The sequence below is a fragment of the Saccostrea echinata genome, unplaced genomic scaffold (assembly GCF_033153115.1).
Source record: "Saccostrea echinata isolate AGI-Se365-2 ecotype Australia unplaced genomic scaffold, CSIRO_AGI_Sech_v1 ptg000047l, whole genome shotgun sequence".
Lineage (NCBI taxonomy): Eukaryota > Metazoa > Mollusca > Bivalvia > Ostreida > Ostreidae > Saccostrea > Saccostrea echinata.
The window spans coordinates 4,667,394-4,686,031 of record NW_026889796.1 but is presented as its reverse complement, the minus strand read 5'-3'; the positions used below and the strand labels follow the sequence as shown (position 1 = coordinate 4,686,031).

At 32.8% G+C, this 18,638-nt stretch overlaps 2 protein-coding genes across 2 annotated transcripts; one reads left to right on the top strand and one right to left on the bottom strand.

The window, feature by feature from the left end:
- Window positions 1-11,073: 11,073 nt before the first annotated feature.
- Window positions 11,074-11,615, bottom strand: LOC133202909 (uncharacterized). The gene is made up of 2 exons (XM_061338772.1): window positions 11,489-11,615; window positions 11,074-11,267 (listed from the first exon to the last, which is right to left on the bottom strand). Exons 1-2 carry the CDS (start codon window positions 11,613-11,615, stop codon window positions 11,074-11,076), a joined length of 321 nt encoding a protein of 106 aa, XP_061194756.1.
- A 3,634-nt stretch (window positions 11,616-15,249) lies between these two features.
- On the top strand, window positions 15,250-16,320 carry LOC133202339 (uncharacterized). The gene is made up of 3 exons (XM_061338140.1): window positions 15,250-15,634; window positions 15,970-16,065; window positions 16,234-16,320. Exons 1-2 carry the CDS (start codon window positions 15,250-15,252, stop codon window positions 16,020-16,022), a joined length of 438 nt encoding a protein of 145 aa, XP_061194124.1. The 3' UTR covers window positions 16,023-16,065; window positions 16,234-16,320.
- The last annotated feature ends 2,318 nt before the right edge of the window (window positions 16,321-18,638 follow it).

The window sequence follows — 18,638 nt, the reverse complement described above, 5'->3', positions numbered from 1 at the left end:
GAGTAAGAGTATGGCACTATATAAAACCGTGAAATAAAATCTCTATTTCTTTTTGATTTTTTTTTTTTTTTTTTTTTTTTTTTTTTTTTTTTGTAAACTTAACTCAAATTTTATTTGGGGAAAATGAAAATGTATTATATGATATTTCTTGGGAGTGTTCAGTCAATACAAATTTAGACGGCGTGTCGATATTAGCTGCATAAGAGAAAATTTCGAAAGGACTTCAATATCCCATCTCTAACTTTTCTATGACGCATTAACCATTATTTTGACACTATGATCAAAACATTTTATTTATCATGTTTAAATCTTATTTTTAATTTGATTTGAAATATAATAACTATTTTTTACTGTTCAAACAGTAACTAACATCCGCGTTAACAAGATATTCATTATATCCTCTGGCGGAAAATGTACATGCACCCTGTAAAATTACAGTTCATAAAATAAAGAGATGAGAAAAGTAATTTTATCGAAATAATGGTTTTATTTCTAGAAAGGGACAATATTCTGTTCCTTTAAATTGTAAACATGTTATCGTTGAATTCACAAAGAATTATTTTGTTTGAGTGAGAATCGAAGTGATTGAGAAAAGTCACTTCCTTCTGTTATTTTAATGCAGCACAATTATGTACATGTATCTGTTTCATTGAATATCAACATTTACTTTGTCCCAGTGTATTGTGTTCCTGTGAACTTATTTCTCCGAAAAGGAAGTGAGAGTTTAAGACTTCAGTGCATCGACCAACAATACTTACAGTGTGTGATTATCATAAAAGAATTGCATGTGTAATTAAAGATACTTTATCTAACCGTTTCTTCAATTTTGGGATTAATTAAAATGGGCAGTCGTTTTACGTTTGCATAATTTCACTCTATGCGTACATGTTATGTTCTAGTATATTGTTGAATAATATTGGATCATCATTATTGTGAACGCATTTTTTAAGGGATAGCAAGATAATAATACTAAGTTTAAACACTATACTTCCGTATTCTACCCTTTACTACACTTCATCTAAATTTGCTAATTAATATATTAATTGAATTGATGCGCGCAATAATTCAATTAAGGACAACAATAGCACAGTGATTGCGCGCATTAATTGATTTTTTGCTCTCAGTTGTTGATATCATTAATTCCTTTGAAGAGAACAATAATTCTATTAGGCCCCTTTTTTTCCAATTAGTTGTTTTTCAAGACTTTCTTTTTTCTCCAAAATATCAGGTCGGTAGGTTGGTAAAAAGACATTAAATTAAAAAACAAAAAATGATAATTAAATCCCTTTCTAACCTCCCCTAAATATTAAAAATTGCATACCAGTCACCGGTGTATTTGGGTAGCCAAAGTTCTTTAACAACCATTCATAGGATATATCAAAAGTCTATGAGCCTAACATTATCTGATTTAAAAAATTTTAAAAATTCGAAAAGTGCTTATTTTTTGTGGTTCTTGAAAATTTCTTCAATTTTCTAAATTCTTTTTTTTTTCAAGCTCTTGAAAATTTGGGTCGACCGGATATGAAAAACAATTAAAAAAAGATGGCCTTATTGCGTGCACCAATTTAGCAAATTAATAAATGACATCAAGAATTGAATAAATGCTCGCAATAATTCAAAACTGAAAATGCCATTAACTATTTGAAGAGATCTTTAATGAATTGTTGATTGATGGTATTTTAACGAGGTTCGTTCCTGAGTTTCTGGGCAGATTTTTGTGTAGACCTCTATCTAAAAAATTCTGCATAATGTTTTAGTTCTTACAATAAATTTGGATTCTGCAATGCTAATTTAACTATATTCAATTAAAACCCCATGATTAAATTCAATACTGAAAGCATTAAGTTAGGAACTATATTTTGTGGCGGAAGGTTTTATAGAAGAAAATGATCAATTTTTCTCATTCGAAATATTTACAGTATTGTTAAGTTTGGATTCCTATTTTTACATGCAGTCTGCACACAAAGTTATTTTGAGCAGTGAAATGTTTTATGCTGGTCCTAAATAATATATAAAATTAACCGTCATGAATTCTGTCATCAAATTGGACAAATATAACAAATATATTGTGAAAGTCCTGGGAAAAAATAGCCCATTTTAGGCTAAAAATTAGCATTATTTTAGTTATATCTAAAAATTAACATCACAGACCCCCACTTTTAATTTTATTTTCTGAATAAACAACATAATTTTAATCATTCTGCTTAAACTCAGAAAAATGTCATTACTTTCAAATGATTTTATTGCTTGTTAAATTTTTAATGCCAGAAAAATGACATTTTTTGAGTGCAAAAAGGTTAAATAATTGACTATGCGAAGTAATTTGAAACTTTTTTTGTTATCACAAATTTTAAAGAGACTATTCGAGATGAAAAAAGTCTGTATTTGTTCCCATACTTTATTTGGATAAAAATTATTAGAGGAAAAACTTTGAAAAATTGATTTATGTGTTAGACGTAATTACAGTGCAAAAAGGTCATATTAAATGCTCCGTAGCGCCGAAAAAAGCGCATTGACCCCCATTTTTGGTTTTGATTTTTAATTAAGCTATGTGTCTAGATTCCAAAAATATACCTGATAAAAAATTCTGAATACTTTTGAGAACAGGATCCAACCTCCTTAAGATATCTTCAATTTTTCGAGTTTCTGCTAATTAATTTGGTACTCTATTTTCAATAAGTTTCTAACTTATTTCCCTACACTTAAATATTTCTAAAAATAGATTCAAGCACATTCTTTTGAGGTTCTGTGTACAATAAAAAATATCCAATATTATAAATGATATAAATATTTTCTTGAATCTTCTTTTTCCCTCTTGACATTCATAATTTTCCATTTCCAAGAATTGTAGTATTGAGTTCAGGGACGTAGCATCGTTTTTGAAAACTCGAAATCCTATTTCGTTCAAGGGGTGGGGGTGTTAGGTTCTTAATTCTTTCAATACCAAATTTTATTCATACACAACTACACAATACCCTTGTTTGACTATACTGCAACAAAAAGTGGGTGGGGGGACCTGCCTTTCAATGATCTTTTTAATATTTAATAGTAAAAAGTTATGTTTAGAAAAAAAGTTGAGGGAGCCCCTCCCCCCTCCCCCCTCATCGTCTCCCAATCCTACGTGCCTGGGGTTTGAATGTAAGATTTCGATTATGGAGTGGATTTTTTTTACATGCATGTTTTTAGCTTTTTTTCTCATTTTTTTTTTAAAATTTCAACTATTTTATGCTTAACAGAGTACAAGCAGTGCATGTACTCACTAGTCCGCCTTTTTCAAATTTCTAGATCTGAAACTATTGTAAGCCTTCAAAATAACGTTTTCTGTGGTTGTTTTTCTTGAAAAATGTTATGATATTACTGTTTTAATGCCCTCATTTATTCAATATTCATAGACAATATAGGAAAAAAAATCAGATCACAATTACTTTTGGCAACAAATAACACACAAATAATGCAAACATTTTACCAGAAATGACAATATTAATTTACAATTAACAGTTTTTATCAATTTAATTTCCAGCCACTGAATGAAGATCGTGCGTAATCAGAGCTATGAATTTTAGTATTCTGAGCACTGTGGACGCGAATAAATACAATATCGCCTTTGTCTGCCAAAGTCATTGCGACACCCGTTGACATGCGATACTCTACTTCATGGTTGCTGTCAGACGCAATAGAACCAAATACGTTGGAATTCTTTACGATTTTAGTGAAGATTTGTCCAAGACCATCGCACTCGATCGTCCAAGTGAAGACGTACATCCCATTTTCAGGAACAGTAAAGATGCCGCTGAAGGGGTTGTAGGCATGGTCTGTGGCTGCTTTGAGGGTATCAAAAATAATTACTTTGTTTGGTGCTGGTGCTGAATCGTGAGTTCCGAGATACGCGTAAAATCCTATGACACCAGATGGTTCAACTGAGGGTGTCGGGGTTGTTCCTGTAAAAATAAATGAATCTCCTCGGATATTTTGACTTTTCTACCTTCGAACGTAAGCTTGAGCCCTGCTTTAAAATCATAATTAAACAATCATTTCAAATCGCGTAAAGAAACTGCAAAGAACTATTTAGAGATATAGTTACAAGGATATACGTGTATTAGATGATTAGAACTATGTTTTGTCATTTTCTTTAGACATACCCAAAAGGAGACGTCGGTTTCGCTTAATCCTGATGTCTACATTATTCGCTCTTTCGCTATTTTTCTCCATAGTCACATCTTTCAAAACTCTTGGCTTTGCTTTTTCATTTCGTTCATAATGATGGACATCAGTTTCAGAGGTACTCAAAGCATCACTGATATCCGAAACTTTTTGCGAGTGATGACCGCATTCTTTTTCAAGTTCAGTGATTCTTTTGTCTTGTTTATCTATCTTTTCTTCAAGACGTCGAATCATCTGTTCGTGTTTTTCAATGATTCTCAGCAATGAAACATTTTCATCCTCACCAAGCGCTCTTCCAAAACCCACGGCAATCGTCACAGTCAACACTAGGATTAAATCCATTTTTTTTTAAATCTACAATGTGCTATATACTGCTTTGAGATTTTGTGTGATCTACTTCTTATCTATTTTTATGAAATTTAACCTAGATTACCACTGCACGTTCTTATCAGACTGTAGACTAAAATATTTTTAGACTAGATTACAGGAAATTTTTGTAATCATGGAAACACAGCATATTCTTTTGTCTTAATAAAGGAAGTTAATTCAGAGAGAGAGCATACATACATTTTCCGCACCATGTTTAAGTCTAATATGACTTGGGCTAGGTTTTTGCTACTATCCTTATCAATTTTATTTTGAGGCGTTTTTATTCTAAATTATGTAATCATTATTTTGTTGGCAACTAATCGTGCATCACAGAAATATTACACAGAGTTCATTAGTTCCATAGAATTATAACCACATTCTCATTTTGATTAATAATATTATCTTAACAATCAAATAATCGTACAATAATTTAGGAAATGCTTTTATTTTTTAAAGAGTTTTGACACACAAAAAATAACGTGTCGTGAAATAAAAAAAATCCCAAAGACCGAAAACCATGAAACCAACAATCCACAGAAATTCTACGCAAGATCCCAACTGGGAATGCTCCCCTTCAAAATACAATCAAAGAATACGTATCAAGGTCATTTCGAAAAGCACTATGGAGCCATATTTAAAGTGATTTTCTGTGTCGTCTGATACGAGTAACTTATACGTAACAGATCGATGCTGTTTTCGGACATGGCATTGTTGTTTTGAGTATAGATTGAGATCCTTCTGACAATAGAAAAAAAGTTGTCAATTGACATTTGGAGCAGACTTTGTTTTATAACTATAATCTTTAAGCAAAACATGCACTGAACACTAGAGAATTTCAAAATTTTATTGTCTATACAATATATATCGGATTTAAAAAATAAATAAATAAATAAATAAATTATTTATCTATTTATTTTATTTTATTTCTTGAGCGGGAGAAAAATGAGAAGGTCAGACGACACGTTCCTTAAAAATATATAATTTTTCCCAAGAATTTGTCATTGAAGTATTGTTACTTAAAGAAATTTCCACTTAAAAAATTGAAGTACCTTACCAGTCATTTGTGCAAAATACAGGAGTATGATATTTCTTATATAATCCTTATAGGTAATCTTTTGAATTGCTTATGTCACATTTTTGGTGTAGTTATGTTTTCAAACATATCAAAAACAATTTAGAAATCATAAGAAATCAAAAATTATGAATAGTTTTTTTTATATAATACCAGAGATATAAAACAAATATTTGAGGAACGTGTCATCTGACCTTAAGCTAAGACTTTATTCTACAGTATACATGTATATACGAATTACTTTTTGGTTTGAACGCTCATCAAAAATTCTTCATAGCCTTATTTGATGTGGCACTTATTTATTTAGTGCAACATTAATTGATTGCATTTTTCCAGATTCACGGAAGTCTTAGATCTCAGGGAGAAGTTATACATGTATACGTTTGTACGCCATGTGTTTTATTTATTTATCATATATTTATTTTGGTGTTGACGAATACACTGCAAATATAATTCGGAGTGCTATTCCGAGAAGTTGTGATATTCTAAAAGATTATGTAAGGGAATAAAAGAGAATCATTTATAATTTTGAATTTATATTATTGCATGTATAAAAAAAATAATAAATCAAAGGCCTAAAATTGACGTCTCAATTTTAAATATGTTCAGAGGGGGTTCTGTTTATACATTGCAGTCTCAAGAAATATGACACAAAACCGTGTCGTGAAAACTGAAAATGTCCAAAGGGGCCTCAAACTTCCAAAGGTGTTTGATTGTATGTTGTTTTACGCCCCATTCGAGAATTTTTCACTCAAATAGAGACGTCACCATATACCGGTGAAGGGCTTAAAATTTTGACCTATACTCGGCACTCAGGGCCATTGAGCAGTGAGGGATCTTTATCGTGCCAACGCCTGCTGTGACACGGGGCCTCGGTTTTTAAGGTCTCATTCGAAGGACCCGCAACTTTCACTTCACAGTGCCGAGCGCATAGCGAAGGAACAGTTGCTACCCATTTTTATCGACTTAGGTCAGTCGCGGCCGAGATTCGAACTCACGACCTCCCGATCACGATAGATAAGATAATTAGCGATAATTAGACGCAGTGATACTCTCCTATTGTTTTTATGCCCCCTTATCGGAGATTAGGGGGTATATAGTTTTTGCCCTGTCCGTTCGTCTGTCTAGCCGTCTGTTTGTCCGCAAAAACTTTAACCTTGCCCATAACTTTTGATTGGTTAGAGCTACGACTTTCATATTTCACATGTGTATATTCCTTGTGACAAGACCCTTTTTGGGGGTACCATCATATTTGACCTTGGAGTTTGACCCACTTTTGCAAAATTTTATGAGACTTTAACCTTGGCCATAACTTTTGAACAGTGATGCTTGGGCTTTCAAACTACACATGTGTATTCCTTGTGACAAGATCCTTTTGGGGGGTACCATCATACTTGACCTTGGAGTTTGACCCACTTTTGCAAAATTTTATGAGACTTTAACCTTGGCCATAACTTTTGAACAGTGGTGCTTGGGCTTTCGAACTACACATGTGTGTTCCTTGTGACAAGACCTTCCTTTAGATACCAACAACTTTGACCCTTTGACCTTGGAGTTTGACCTACTTTTGAAAAACTTTAACCTTGGTCATAACTATAAAATAGTTGGTGCTAGTGCTTTCATACTCCACATGTGTATTTCGTGTGACAAGTTATTCCTTTGGATACCAACAACTTTGACCTTTTGACCTTGACCTAGAAGTTTGACCTACTTTGAAAAACTTTAACCTTGGCCATAACTTTTGAACAGTTGGTGCAAGGGTTTTCATATTTAATACGTCTATTCCTTATGACAAGACCGTCCTTTGGATCCCAAACAATTTGACTCTTTTACCTTGACCTACTTTTGAAAAAGTATAACCTAGGCTATAACTTTTGAACGGTTGGTGCTAAGACTTTCATACTTCACATATGTACATGTAATCCTTTTGACAGGACCTTCCTTTGGATACCAACAACTTTGACCCTTTGACCTTGACCTAGGAGTTTGAAATACTTTTGAAAAACTTTAACCTTGGTCATAACTATAAAATAGTTGGTGCTAGTGCTTTCATACTCCACATGTGTATTTCGTGTGACAAGTTATTCCTTTGGATACCAACAACTTTGACCTTTTGACCTTGACCTAGAAGTTTGACCTACTTTGAAAAACTTTAACCTTGGCCATAACTTTTGAACAGTTGGTGCAAGGGTTTTCATATTTAATACGTCTATTCCTTATGACAAGACCGCCCTTTGGATCCCAAACAATTTGACTCTTTTACCTTGACCTACTTTTGAAAAAGTTTAACCTTGGCTATAACTTTTGAACGGTTGGTGCTAAGACTTTCATACTTCACATATGTACATGTAATCCTTGTGACAGGACCTTCCTTTTGATACCAACAACTTTGACCCTTTGACCTTGACCTAGGAGTTTGAAATACTTTTGAAAAACTTTAACCTTGGCCATAACTTTTGAATGGTTGGTGCTAGGGCTTTCATACTTCACATATATAATTCTTGTGACAAGACGTTCTTTTGAATACTAACAATTTTGACCCTTTCATCTTGACCTTGGAGTTTGACCTAGTTTTGAAAAACTTTAATTTTAGCTATAACTTTTAAGCATTTAATTTGGTGCTAGGATTTTCATACTTCACATGTGCATTCCTTGTGACAAGACTTTCCTTTGGATACCAACAATTTTAGCATTGACCTTGACCTTGGAGTTTGACCTACAATTAAAAAACGTTAACCTTGGCCATAACATGTGAACATTTGGTTCTAGGGCTTTCACATTTCACGAACATGTGTATCACTTGTGACAAGACCTTCCCTTGGGGCCTCATTTGACCTTGACCTTAACGTTTTACTTATTTTTAAAAAACTTAAACCTTGGCCGTAACTTTTGAACAGTTTTCAGGGCTTTCAAATTTCACAGGTATATTCCTCGAGACAAGACCTTTTTTTGGGTACCAATATTTGTGATCTCTCGACCTAAAGTTTGACTTGTATTTGAGAAACTTTAACCTTTGCCATAAGCTGTCATACGGGGGCATCAGTGTTTCACAAACACATCTTGTTTATTTATTTTCATTTATTTGATTTTACATGAAATCTGTTTGAAATCATAGTAATTAGTGGCGAATAAAATTGTAGTAATCATTCATCAGTTTAAGATAATTTTGCAAAATGTTTCAAAAAAGGAGTGTAACCAGGTTATAGACGAAGTGTACGCAGACAAAGGGAATCCCCTTTCCAGCGGATCTAGGGTGAAACCTTAATGTAGTCCCTCTAAATCTACTTGGTTTTACCCATGGCCGTAGGAACCGGGTTTTTTTTTTTTTTTTTTTTTTTTTTTTTTTTTTTTTTTTTTTTTTGCTTGTCAGGGAATTTTGGTAGTTGATAGTGCCTCTTCAACTGAAAATGTATGGTTGTGCCCCCTCAAAGTGAAATTGCTTCTTACGGGCCTGTTACCACTATCTGAATTATTTTCTTAGAAATTTTATGGAATTGAATATTGCTTTTCATTTTCAACCCAAACATAATACCTTCATTGAGATTTGGTACAGTCTACTCTATCCATGTAGCTACTAGTATCATTCAATAATTTGTTTAACATATACGTGTGGATGTTTGTTTGATAGAATTTACAAAATGCTTACTTTGTAAAAGCAGTTCTTATTGCAGCAATTTTACCAATTGTTTTATTATGGAAGAGTATCTAAATTAATGAATTAATCGAGCGAAATATTTATTTAGACAAAAAAATTGGTGACAACAACAGAGCATACATGTACATGTGTATAGCTCTGAAAATTTATCATTATGAAAAACATCAATATCAATATCACTGACAAACTCACTGTATTTAGTATATTGATGGGGAAAGTAAAATTGTAACATTTATTTGAACATGTATATCCCTTTATTCCCAGACTGTATTTATTTATCTATATATAGATATACGAGTGTTCCAAAAAGTCGTAGACAGGGAAAACATCTTCGCTAAATTAACTTTCTTTTCTTGTCGTAGTAAAAGACAACATTCTTTGATCATATATTTCATAAATGTCAAGTTTCATGATGATAACACAATTAATAAGAAAATAATCTAAAAATGAAGAAAGCATATACATGTAAGTGTGCATCGGCGCACGAAAGCAAGCGTAATTTCTCCTCTTAATACGTCATGATAATATTTTTAAGTACTGCCCCGTGTGCTAAACACACGTCTCTTAAGCATCTCATTGATTTTCTAAACTGACAAACTACTATTAAATGAGGGACTCATTAAAATCCACCACTGTACATAGTTTTTCTTTTAAAATCAGAATCAAATTTCAATCCTCGAAAGGTCGCCTTACATTATAGGAAACAAAGAATACATAAAGTTTGACGTCGATCGAGACCCATAACGTTCTTCACCGTCTGAACAAACAGTACTCTACTTCTTATAGGCCTAACTATTTTCGGTACGGAGATGAAAAATGTCTTTGAATCGCTTATGTCATTTATAAACAACTTTTCTACCAACGTTTTAATGTGTTATGTCACTTCTATAACTGTTTTCGTCTCTGAAGTGGACGAACCACGTTTGAAACAATTTTATTACATCCCCGTGCGCCGCTAAAACATTTGACATCATTTGCAGCAAACTCAATTCCAACAACCCTTTGAAAATTACGACACCAATCCTCGGTCTTTGATGCTATTTATGTGAACATTTCACATATAACTACATGTAAGACTTTGTTTCTGGTTTTACTGATATAAATTTGAGTTTTATGTTCTACATATTACCAGAGAAACAAGTTATTACCACATTTTGTTCGTGTGCCGACGGACCAGATCGATCTTCCTATTAATAGTCATAATATTATTACTATGAAAGATATTTTTTAAGAATTCACTATTTTAAGGAACATTGAAAAATTATAGCCATGCTAAATTTGGTGAGTATTGGTTGAATGTTAACAAGTTATAAAATTTGTCTACGACTTTTTGGGACAACCGTCGTATATTTACTTAGTTTTACAAGAAGGACGTACATGTCTGTAGAAACGCCCTTCTCCAGAGATGATTATGAAAAGATCATCAGTATAAAACAGTTATCTTGACATTCCAATCAGAATCCGATAAATCGAAGAGGAAAACTACATAACACCGTTAGAGCCAATTTTTTTATTATTGCAAATAAAAGTAACTTGAAATATTGTTTTGCAAAAATTATCCAACAAAAAAAAACTTTCATATTTTCATCAGTTTAATTTCCATCCACTGAAGGAAGATCGTGCCTGATCAGAACTGTGTATTCTGGAACTGTGAACGGAATGGACGCGAACAAAAACAATATCCCCTTTATTTGCCACGGTCCGTGGACATGCGATACTCCGGTTCCTGGTTACTATCGGATGCAATAGAACCGAAATCTTCAGCATTTTTAACTATTTTGGTGAAAATGCTTCCACCGCCATCACATTCGATTGTCTACGAAAAGACATAGACCCCTGACTTGGGAACGGTGAAGACGCCGCTGAAGGGATTGTAAGCATTGCCGACGTTGGCTTTAACAGTATCAAACAGTACCATTTTGTTGGGTGCAGGTGTGGAATCATGAGCTCCAAGATATGCATAAAACCCTATGGCTTCAGATTCTTCGACTGAGGGGGGTGTGGTTGACCCTGTAAAGGAAAAATGTAAATAATTAATTTTGATATTCATACTTTCGACAGAAATTTAAAAATGCATGCATTTTAAACATTTTTGATAATTTAAATATGCCTTTGCGTTTAGAAAACGGCAAGGATCAGAGAGAGAGAGAGGGAGAGAGAGAGAGAAGGAAAGAGATGGGGGTTTTAATGTTCTTAATATTTTGATGCACTATACATGTATGTGGACATACCCAAAAGTAACCTTCGGGGCCGCTGTTTGTTGCTTTCCAAAGTTTCGATACTTTTGGTTTTATTCTTATGGGACACTGATTGTAGTAAACTGTTCTTGAATCCCCTCTCTTTCACTGGTCCATTCATCACTATTGCACTTTGCGATGAATACTCGCATCATCACGGAATTTATCTGAAAGTTTAAGTGAGTGAGGCGCACAACTTTTCTCTAACTCAAAAATTCGTCTGTCCTGTTTATCTATCTTCTCTTCAAGACGTGCAATTATTCGCTCGTGTTTTTCAATAATTTGCAACAGGAAAGCATTGATTTCTTCACATTCTATTGATTTAAACTGCGCAAAGGTTATCACAAAAAGAACAAGAAAACATTGATGTAACCATCAATTGTCGCCCGGGAAATAAATAAAGTAAACAATGGAAATGAGTCTTGATCATCAAATCGCTTCGATATGTGTGAAAAAGGCATGCGTCTAAATGATGGAGACGATAGTCGAGAATATTTTGAAAACCTATAGTCGGATGAAAATCGAACAAAAACGATAATCTTTTAAACTTTATCAATTCCTCAAGTAAATGTTGGCTGCATAAAATATAAATTGAAACCAGACACATGCATCACCTATTTTCAAAAATGTCTTTCACTTTAAGAATATAAAACACGAACTGTGTAAAGTACGTTTTTACGTTTTTATGCGATAAGTAAAATTCGATGTTCTAAAAAAGGGGACCTGTCGTTTTTTCGATAGTAAATGATAAGCAACTTTATATATTAAATATGAAAAACATATATATTTTTACAGATTCACTTTATGGAAGTAAATATATTGTGTATCTCGTAATTTATAAAGGGAAAGAACATTCTGATTAACAATCTTTTTAATGTTTAGAAAACCTTTAATTCTGAATAACTTCTCCCACCTCAATCCCCATATACCAACACTTAAACTTATATGTATAGAGCAGCCCGGTCCTCCGGGCTGCAATAAGTAAAAATTCCGCTTTAAAACCCATCCTGGTCAAAATATCGCCAATCAGTTGTATTTAACCTAGATTGACCCTCGTGAATGTTGTTATCTAGTATGACATTGTCTCGATTTTAATTCAGAGATTCTTTGTGATAAGACCTCTTGAAATCATTTCATAAATAGAAATATGTACATGTACCTATATTTTAATTTGTCAATACCTTGACATAGTCGCGAATAGAAATGTTTCAGAAAGCATCGACTGTATGCAAGTTGCAAAAATTTAACCAAGGGTGTTGTATGATAGCATAGTGTTACCTAAAATTTCCCGTATCAGAAAAGAAGAAAAAATATATGTCCTTACAAATTAAATTAAAAATGTAGCATGGTATACGTCCTTTTATGTACATGTACATGCACATACATGTACTATATGTAAACAAGATCAGCTTCAATAAATAAGTAAATTCTGCTTTTTAGCTCTTGTTCTTTGTATAAATAGAGCTTTGACATTTTGCATAATTTAACATTGAAATACTAATCTTAAGCCGTAGGGTAAAGTTACTTGTCTAATAGTGCATGCGATGTTTGAAAATACATGCAGTTTGATATGAAGCGTAGCAATACTTATGAATTTTATTAACATACCTCAAATTATAAGCACATAATTAGGCTTATAGTAAATGAAAATCTGAACTTTGAAAATGTAGACCAAATCTGAATGTGCAGCATCAGAATGTTAACTTTTCCAAGCTCCATGACGTTTTTCCTTCCATATGATTCCCATATTTAGAGATATAGTGCTGAAAACAAAGAGTGGTGCAGAACAGGTAAAATATAATAGAATTTGCAAATTTCGAAATAAAATGGTAGTTTTTCTATGGTATTTCATACATATTCTCAGTTATGAATAATTCACACGAGCATATATCTCATCATTCCACCAATAAGTGTTATATTACTGCCTAGGTTCTAATGGATTGGAAGTGAACACACTCTGTGTACATGTTTCTCTGATATATAATTTTTACGACTTGTTTAAATAAAGGAGTTGGGTTAACAAGGCGAGCAGAATTATTCTTTTAACCCTCTTAAGTGTGTGTATACTATTTCATAGGCAAATAATTTCAATCTGTGAGATTTTTGCAAATTGTGGAGATTTTACATTAAGTATTACTTTAATGTTAGATGAAATATCAAAGAAAATTTTGTTATAATTGAGATTTAATTTTTCACATTCATGTTTGTCACACTATAGGCATTTCGCTTGCCTTGTTCGCCCATCTTCTTCTACGAACTAGATGATGCAAATTACGATAAAAACATCTGCTTATTTTGTAGAATCTAAGAAATTTGCTGAACTTTCCGTTTCCCATGATTTAATAGATTAATAGTACTGTTTTGTTTTACAAAAAGTTTTTAGCTTAAGATATTCGACTTAGTATACAGCTGTCCATTTAAAAAAAATTATCGTTTCGACTTCATAACTTGATTCAATAAATTATGACGCTTGCAATTCCTTAAAACTGGAGAAATCCCTTAATATTTGACACTGACAAAAAGAGACAAATTTAATTAAAATTTAGTTCTCTGGGGTTTTTTTTAATAGCATGGCCGTAAACCATGTTTGCACCGGATCGGATTCCAACTTTTTTTCCATTCAAATTTGGTCCTCGGTCGACTGAAAATGGAAATGAATGTTTCGACTACACATTATACAATTTATTGAAAATCTACTCAAGTATAATCGACATCTTTCTATTAACGATGTGGTATATGGTCTGTTATATGGAAATACATATTAATTCAAAATCATTTATCGTACCGCTTGAAATTTACGATTACACATACCTGTGCGAAATATTCTCTCAAAAATGAGTGTCAGTATCAGTGTATATTGCAGAAGGCAAAATCGGTATTAACGATCTGAATGATATCCTGGCCATAACTATATATACATGTACAAATGTATGAAACACTCTAAGAATGCTTGCTGTAGTGCCAGATACATGTACCGAATGAAAAAGAAATAATTATTGTTAAAAAAGTTTTTAAATATTAGTATAGAGTAACAAATTGCAATGATTGTTCCGAACTTTCAATTATGGGGTATGGGCGTCATTCTAGAAAATAATCTCACAAATTGTCTCGATTTTCTGATTTCTAGATACTAATATTTTAGGATTAAAAATTATAGTTTCAATAAATTGGTTAGACTATCTTCTTTTGTTATTTTACATGTATTCTAAATAAATTCACATCCTCATAGTTTTATGCCATGAGATTTGAAATAAAATATAAGAGATAAACAAATTAAATGCAATATTATGAAGTGGAATTCATGTACCAAAACAAATTAAAGCAGAACATTTTATATAATACATGTGTCCAATGCCCTCAGAGGAGACATGTTACCCGAGATCACATGCTTATTACCTGTACATATATACATCTATGTAAATTCTGTCTGACTATTACCTGTGGGATTACGTTTTGAAGGTGGTCGACCATGACTCTCTTTGCATATATAATTTAAGATTTTCAGTTCATTTACCACAAACACTTTTGCACTACAAGGTAAAAGATCAAGTTACCAGTTACCTTTATTTCAATGATTCTCAAGAATCATTATTAATATGGTTAAATTTTGAAAGTTTTGATTTCTTATTCATATCATGTTTTTGTTAGAATAATCTTTTTGTTTTAAATTCTCTTGAAGTATATTTTATTTATTTATTTATTTACTTATTTTTTTTTCTTTTTGCAAAAACAAAATCTATCTTAATCTTTTTTAGATGCGTTCTTTCGTCACACTCGCCGTTCTAGCTCTCGTCTCTGTGGCTGCAGTCCACGCCCAAAATGGTTGGGATTTCGATGATATATATGATGATGATTTATTTGACGACGATCGTTTAATTTACATTGGAGGATACGCTCCCAGCTATGGACCACTCTCTACTGGATACGCCATGGGAGTGGGATCCGGAATGGGTTACGTCATGGGATCCGGAATGGGATACGCTCGTATGGGAAAATCCGGCAAAGCTATGTACATCCCATACGCTGTTCCCACCCCAGTGACTCCCCCCGTTGCCCCTTCTATTCCCTTGGAGCTGGCTCTTGGCAGCACACAGACCCAGAATAACGGAATTTTCGGTGGAAACGGCGCCGGTCTTTTGTGTAAGTTTTTTTTTAAATCCATATCAATGAAAATTACCAGCTTTTAACAACAGAAAACATGTTTTAAATAATAATTATTCTGTTTCTAGTTAATCCCTGTATAAGAATGCGAAGCAAAAAAAAAACTTTTAGTAAGAAAAATAAATTAAATAAATGAAAACATCCTGACACATGCGAATAACTTTAAATATTTAAATTAAAAATGATTCCGAATTCTAGATAATGCGATCGAAAGAAACAATTTTTTTTAGTAAGAAAATTTAAGTAAATGAATGAATACCTTCTGACATGCGAATAACTTTAAAAAATAATCAATTTTCTTTTGTTTTTTTCAGTACTTTTGGTTTTGTTGCCCCTGCTTCTCCAGAACACCGCCACTTCCGGTTAAAGTTCACGAGTTCATCAGCTTACCAAATATATCCTCATTGAAGGTAAATATTAAAGAAAAATATGGCCAGTCAACCTGAAACAATTTAGGATTAAATGATGAAAGTCAAAAGATGAATTCTTACATTCATAAACGATAAAATCAGCTTCATAATTATGCATTTAATTTTATAAAATGTATATTTTTTTCATTCTCGTTTTTCTTTTTGCAGGCGAAGCAAGCCATCCAATGTGCATCTTGTTCTATTTTTATTGTATACAAATTAAGAAATATGGAATAAAAATAGAAATATTCACCGTAAATATATATGATTTTGTTACTTTTTAAAAAATGAATTCATGAGAAAAATCAGCAAATCTGTGAATTGAATAATACATATTACATAGTAAACAGGAAGCTCTTTTTAAAAATAAGCTAGAGCAGGTTGAATTGCTTTAAGGGATACATAATGTTATTACATATTTTAAACCCACCCCTATGCTTGAAAAGCGGGGGTATATAGTGATGGAGGTGTCCGTTCTTCCGCACGTCCGTAATTTTCGGGTTGTCCCATACACAACTCCTTTAGCACTGACACTTTAATAGATTCTTTATTACATAGTATCATTGTGCACTTCCTCTTTTTACTTTTCGATTGGACAGTTATTTTGGGTTTCCCATAGCAAGACATCGGCACTGCCATTCTTTCTATAACATGGTTGTACCTACATATATCCCTTATTAGCAACTCCTTCTATACCACTGAGTAAAATTAAGTAAGAATTTTAAAGAATCTTTATTACATAGTGCAATTGTGCAGCTTCTATTTTATGTTCTGATCGGACAGATATTTTTGGTTTTGCATAGCAAAAAATGAACTTTTTCATTATACTCATATGGGAGGCGGGGGATATCATTTTGTGAGCTCTGTGCTCACAGTACCTCTAGTTGATATTTATTTCTAATTTAAATGAATGTCATCATAGGATTATGAATTTTGTGATAATAAACAAAAGGGATTTTAAAAAAAATCATCTGCATGATCATGTGACAAATATCCATGGTATCAGGGTATTGGAAAATAAATAAATGAAAAATAAAGTTATACAAGTGAAATCCTGTTACTGAGATACATCGCAATGTAAAATCTACCAGTTTCATCAATAAATTCATAGACAGCAGCAAAACTTAAGATATTGTTATTTTTGTACAGGCAAATTCACATCACCTTATAATTGTTCGATCGAATTCATATTTTATGAATAAAAGAGTGATTAATTTATTCATCAGACAAAAAACATGTGGATTAAAAGATTGTTTCTAGAACTTGGATAATTTCTACACTCAAAATATAATACTTTTAAAAAATCAATACACGGTCAACTGGAGATATCGTTCTTTTGTAACACTTATTTTAAAACAACTCGGAATTCCTTAATCTTTTTAATTGTCAATGGATATGAGGCTTGCCGAATGTCTGTTGACAATTAAAAATTTAACCAACGTCAGTAAGCACACATTATGAAAGTTTTTCTCCCTTTACAAAATTTCTTCAAAACTGTCTGTATGTTCACTCACAAAACAATATTACGTATATAATGCGACGTCATAATAGGCACTGTACGGGAGTGATGAAACATATAGGCCTAAGGAGGAGAAGCAATTGTACAAACCATAGACACCTGAATATATTTTAGGAATGACTCTAATTCTTGGTCAAATTATTCGAGTATAACCTGGTTTGGGTCAGTTTACGCTTTATAATCCGCGAAGCGGATTATAAAACAGCGTAAGCTGACCCAAACCAGGTTATACACGAATGATTTGGCCAAGAACTAGAGTCATTCCTTATAATATAATTTTAAATTCATTAAATAATTATGGGTGTAAAATTTCGTTGCTTTTTATTAGTTCAAATTTGCCGCTCAATAATACAATCGTAGTAACGGTAGTGATGGGAAGCGAGGGGATGTAAAAACTGATACATGGGGCTCCTTGTTGTTTGTTTACATGTGGTAAGATCGAATTATTGTTTGGAGTTAAAGGTTTAAATCTGGAATTTTCCATGAATCCCGAGGACTGGAAATGAGAGGATTGTATGAATACAGATGATTCAGCTGGTTGTCAAGGGGGGGTGTCCCCATACCAAACCAGGTTATACAGAAATAATTTGTGTTCCTTTTTGGATATTAACCAATCAGAGGCTAGAATACAAACAAAATTAAATTATATGATTATGTCATCGGTGGGGTACGGTACATTGAATCTAGTTTTGAAATGACCGGATACGGCTTCGCCTCGAGAGGTATAAAATTTACTAACCATGTATGATCCCGTACTGAGCACTACAAAACTATGTAACTAATAATTATAGATCTTCGAATTAAAACAAAGAACTATGATTGGCTATCATACTATAGGCCAGTTAAGTAAACAGTTATGTCTTATGCACATCAGGCTCCAAGACCACTGATAAACTGAGAACAGACTTTAGTCACTTAAAGCTGAACACGCTTCGTAAAAGGAATCCGTCCGCCATATTCGATTGGTTTCTCGCTATATATCTGAGGGCCCTATATAAAGCCGCTCACTTAGTCGCTGTTCAGTGTAATCAGTCGTCATTGGTGTAGACAGACG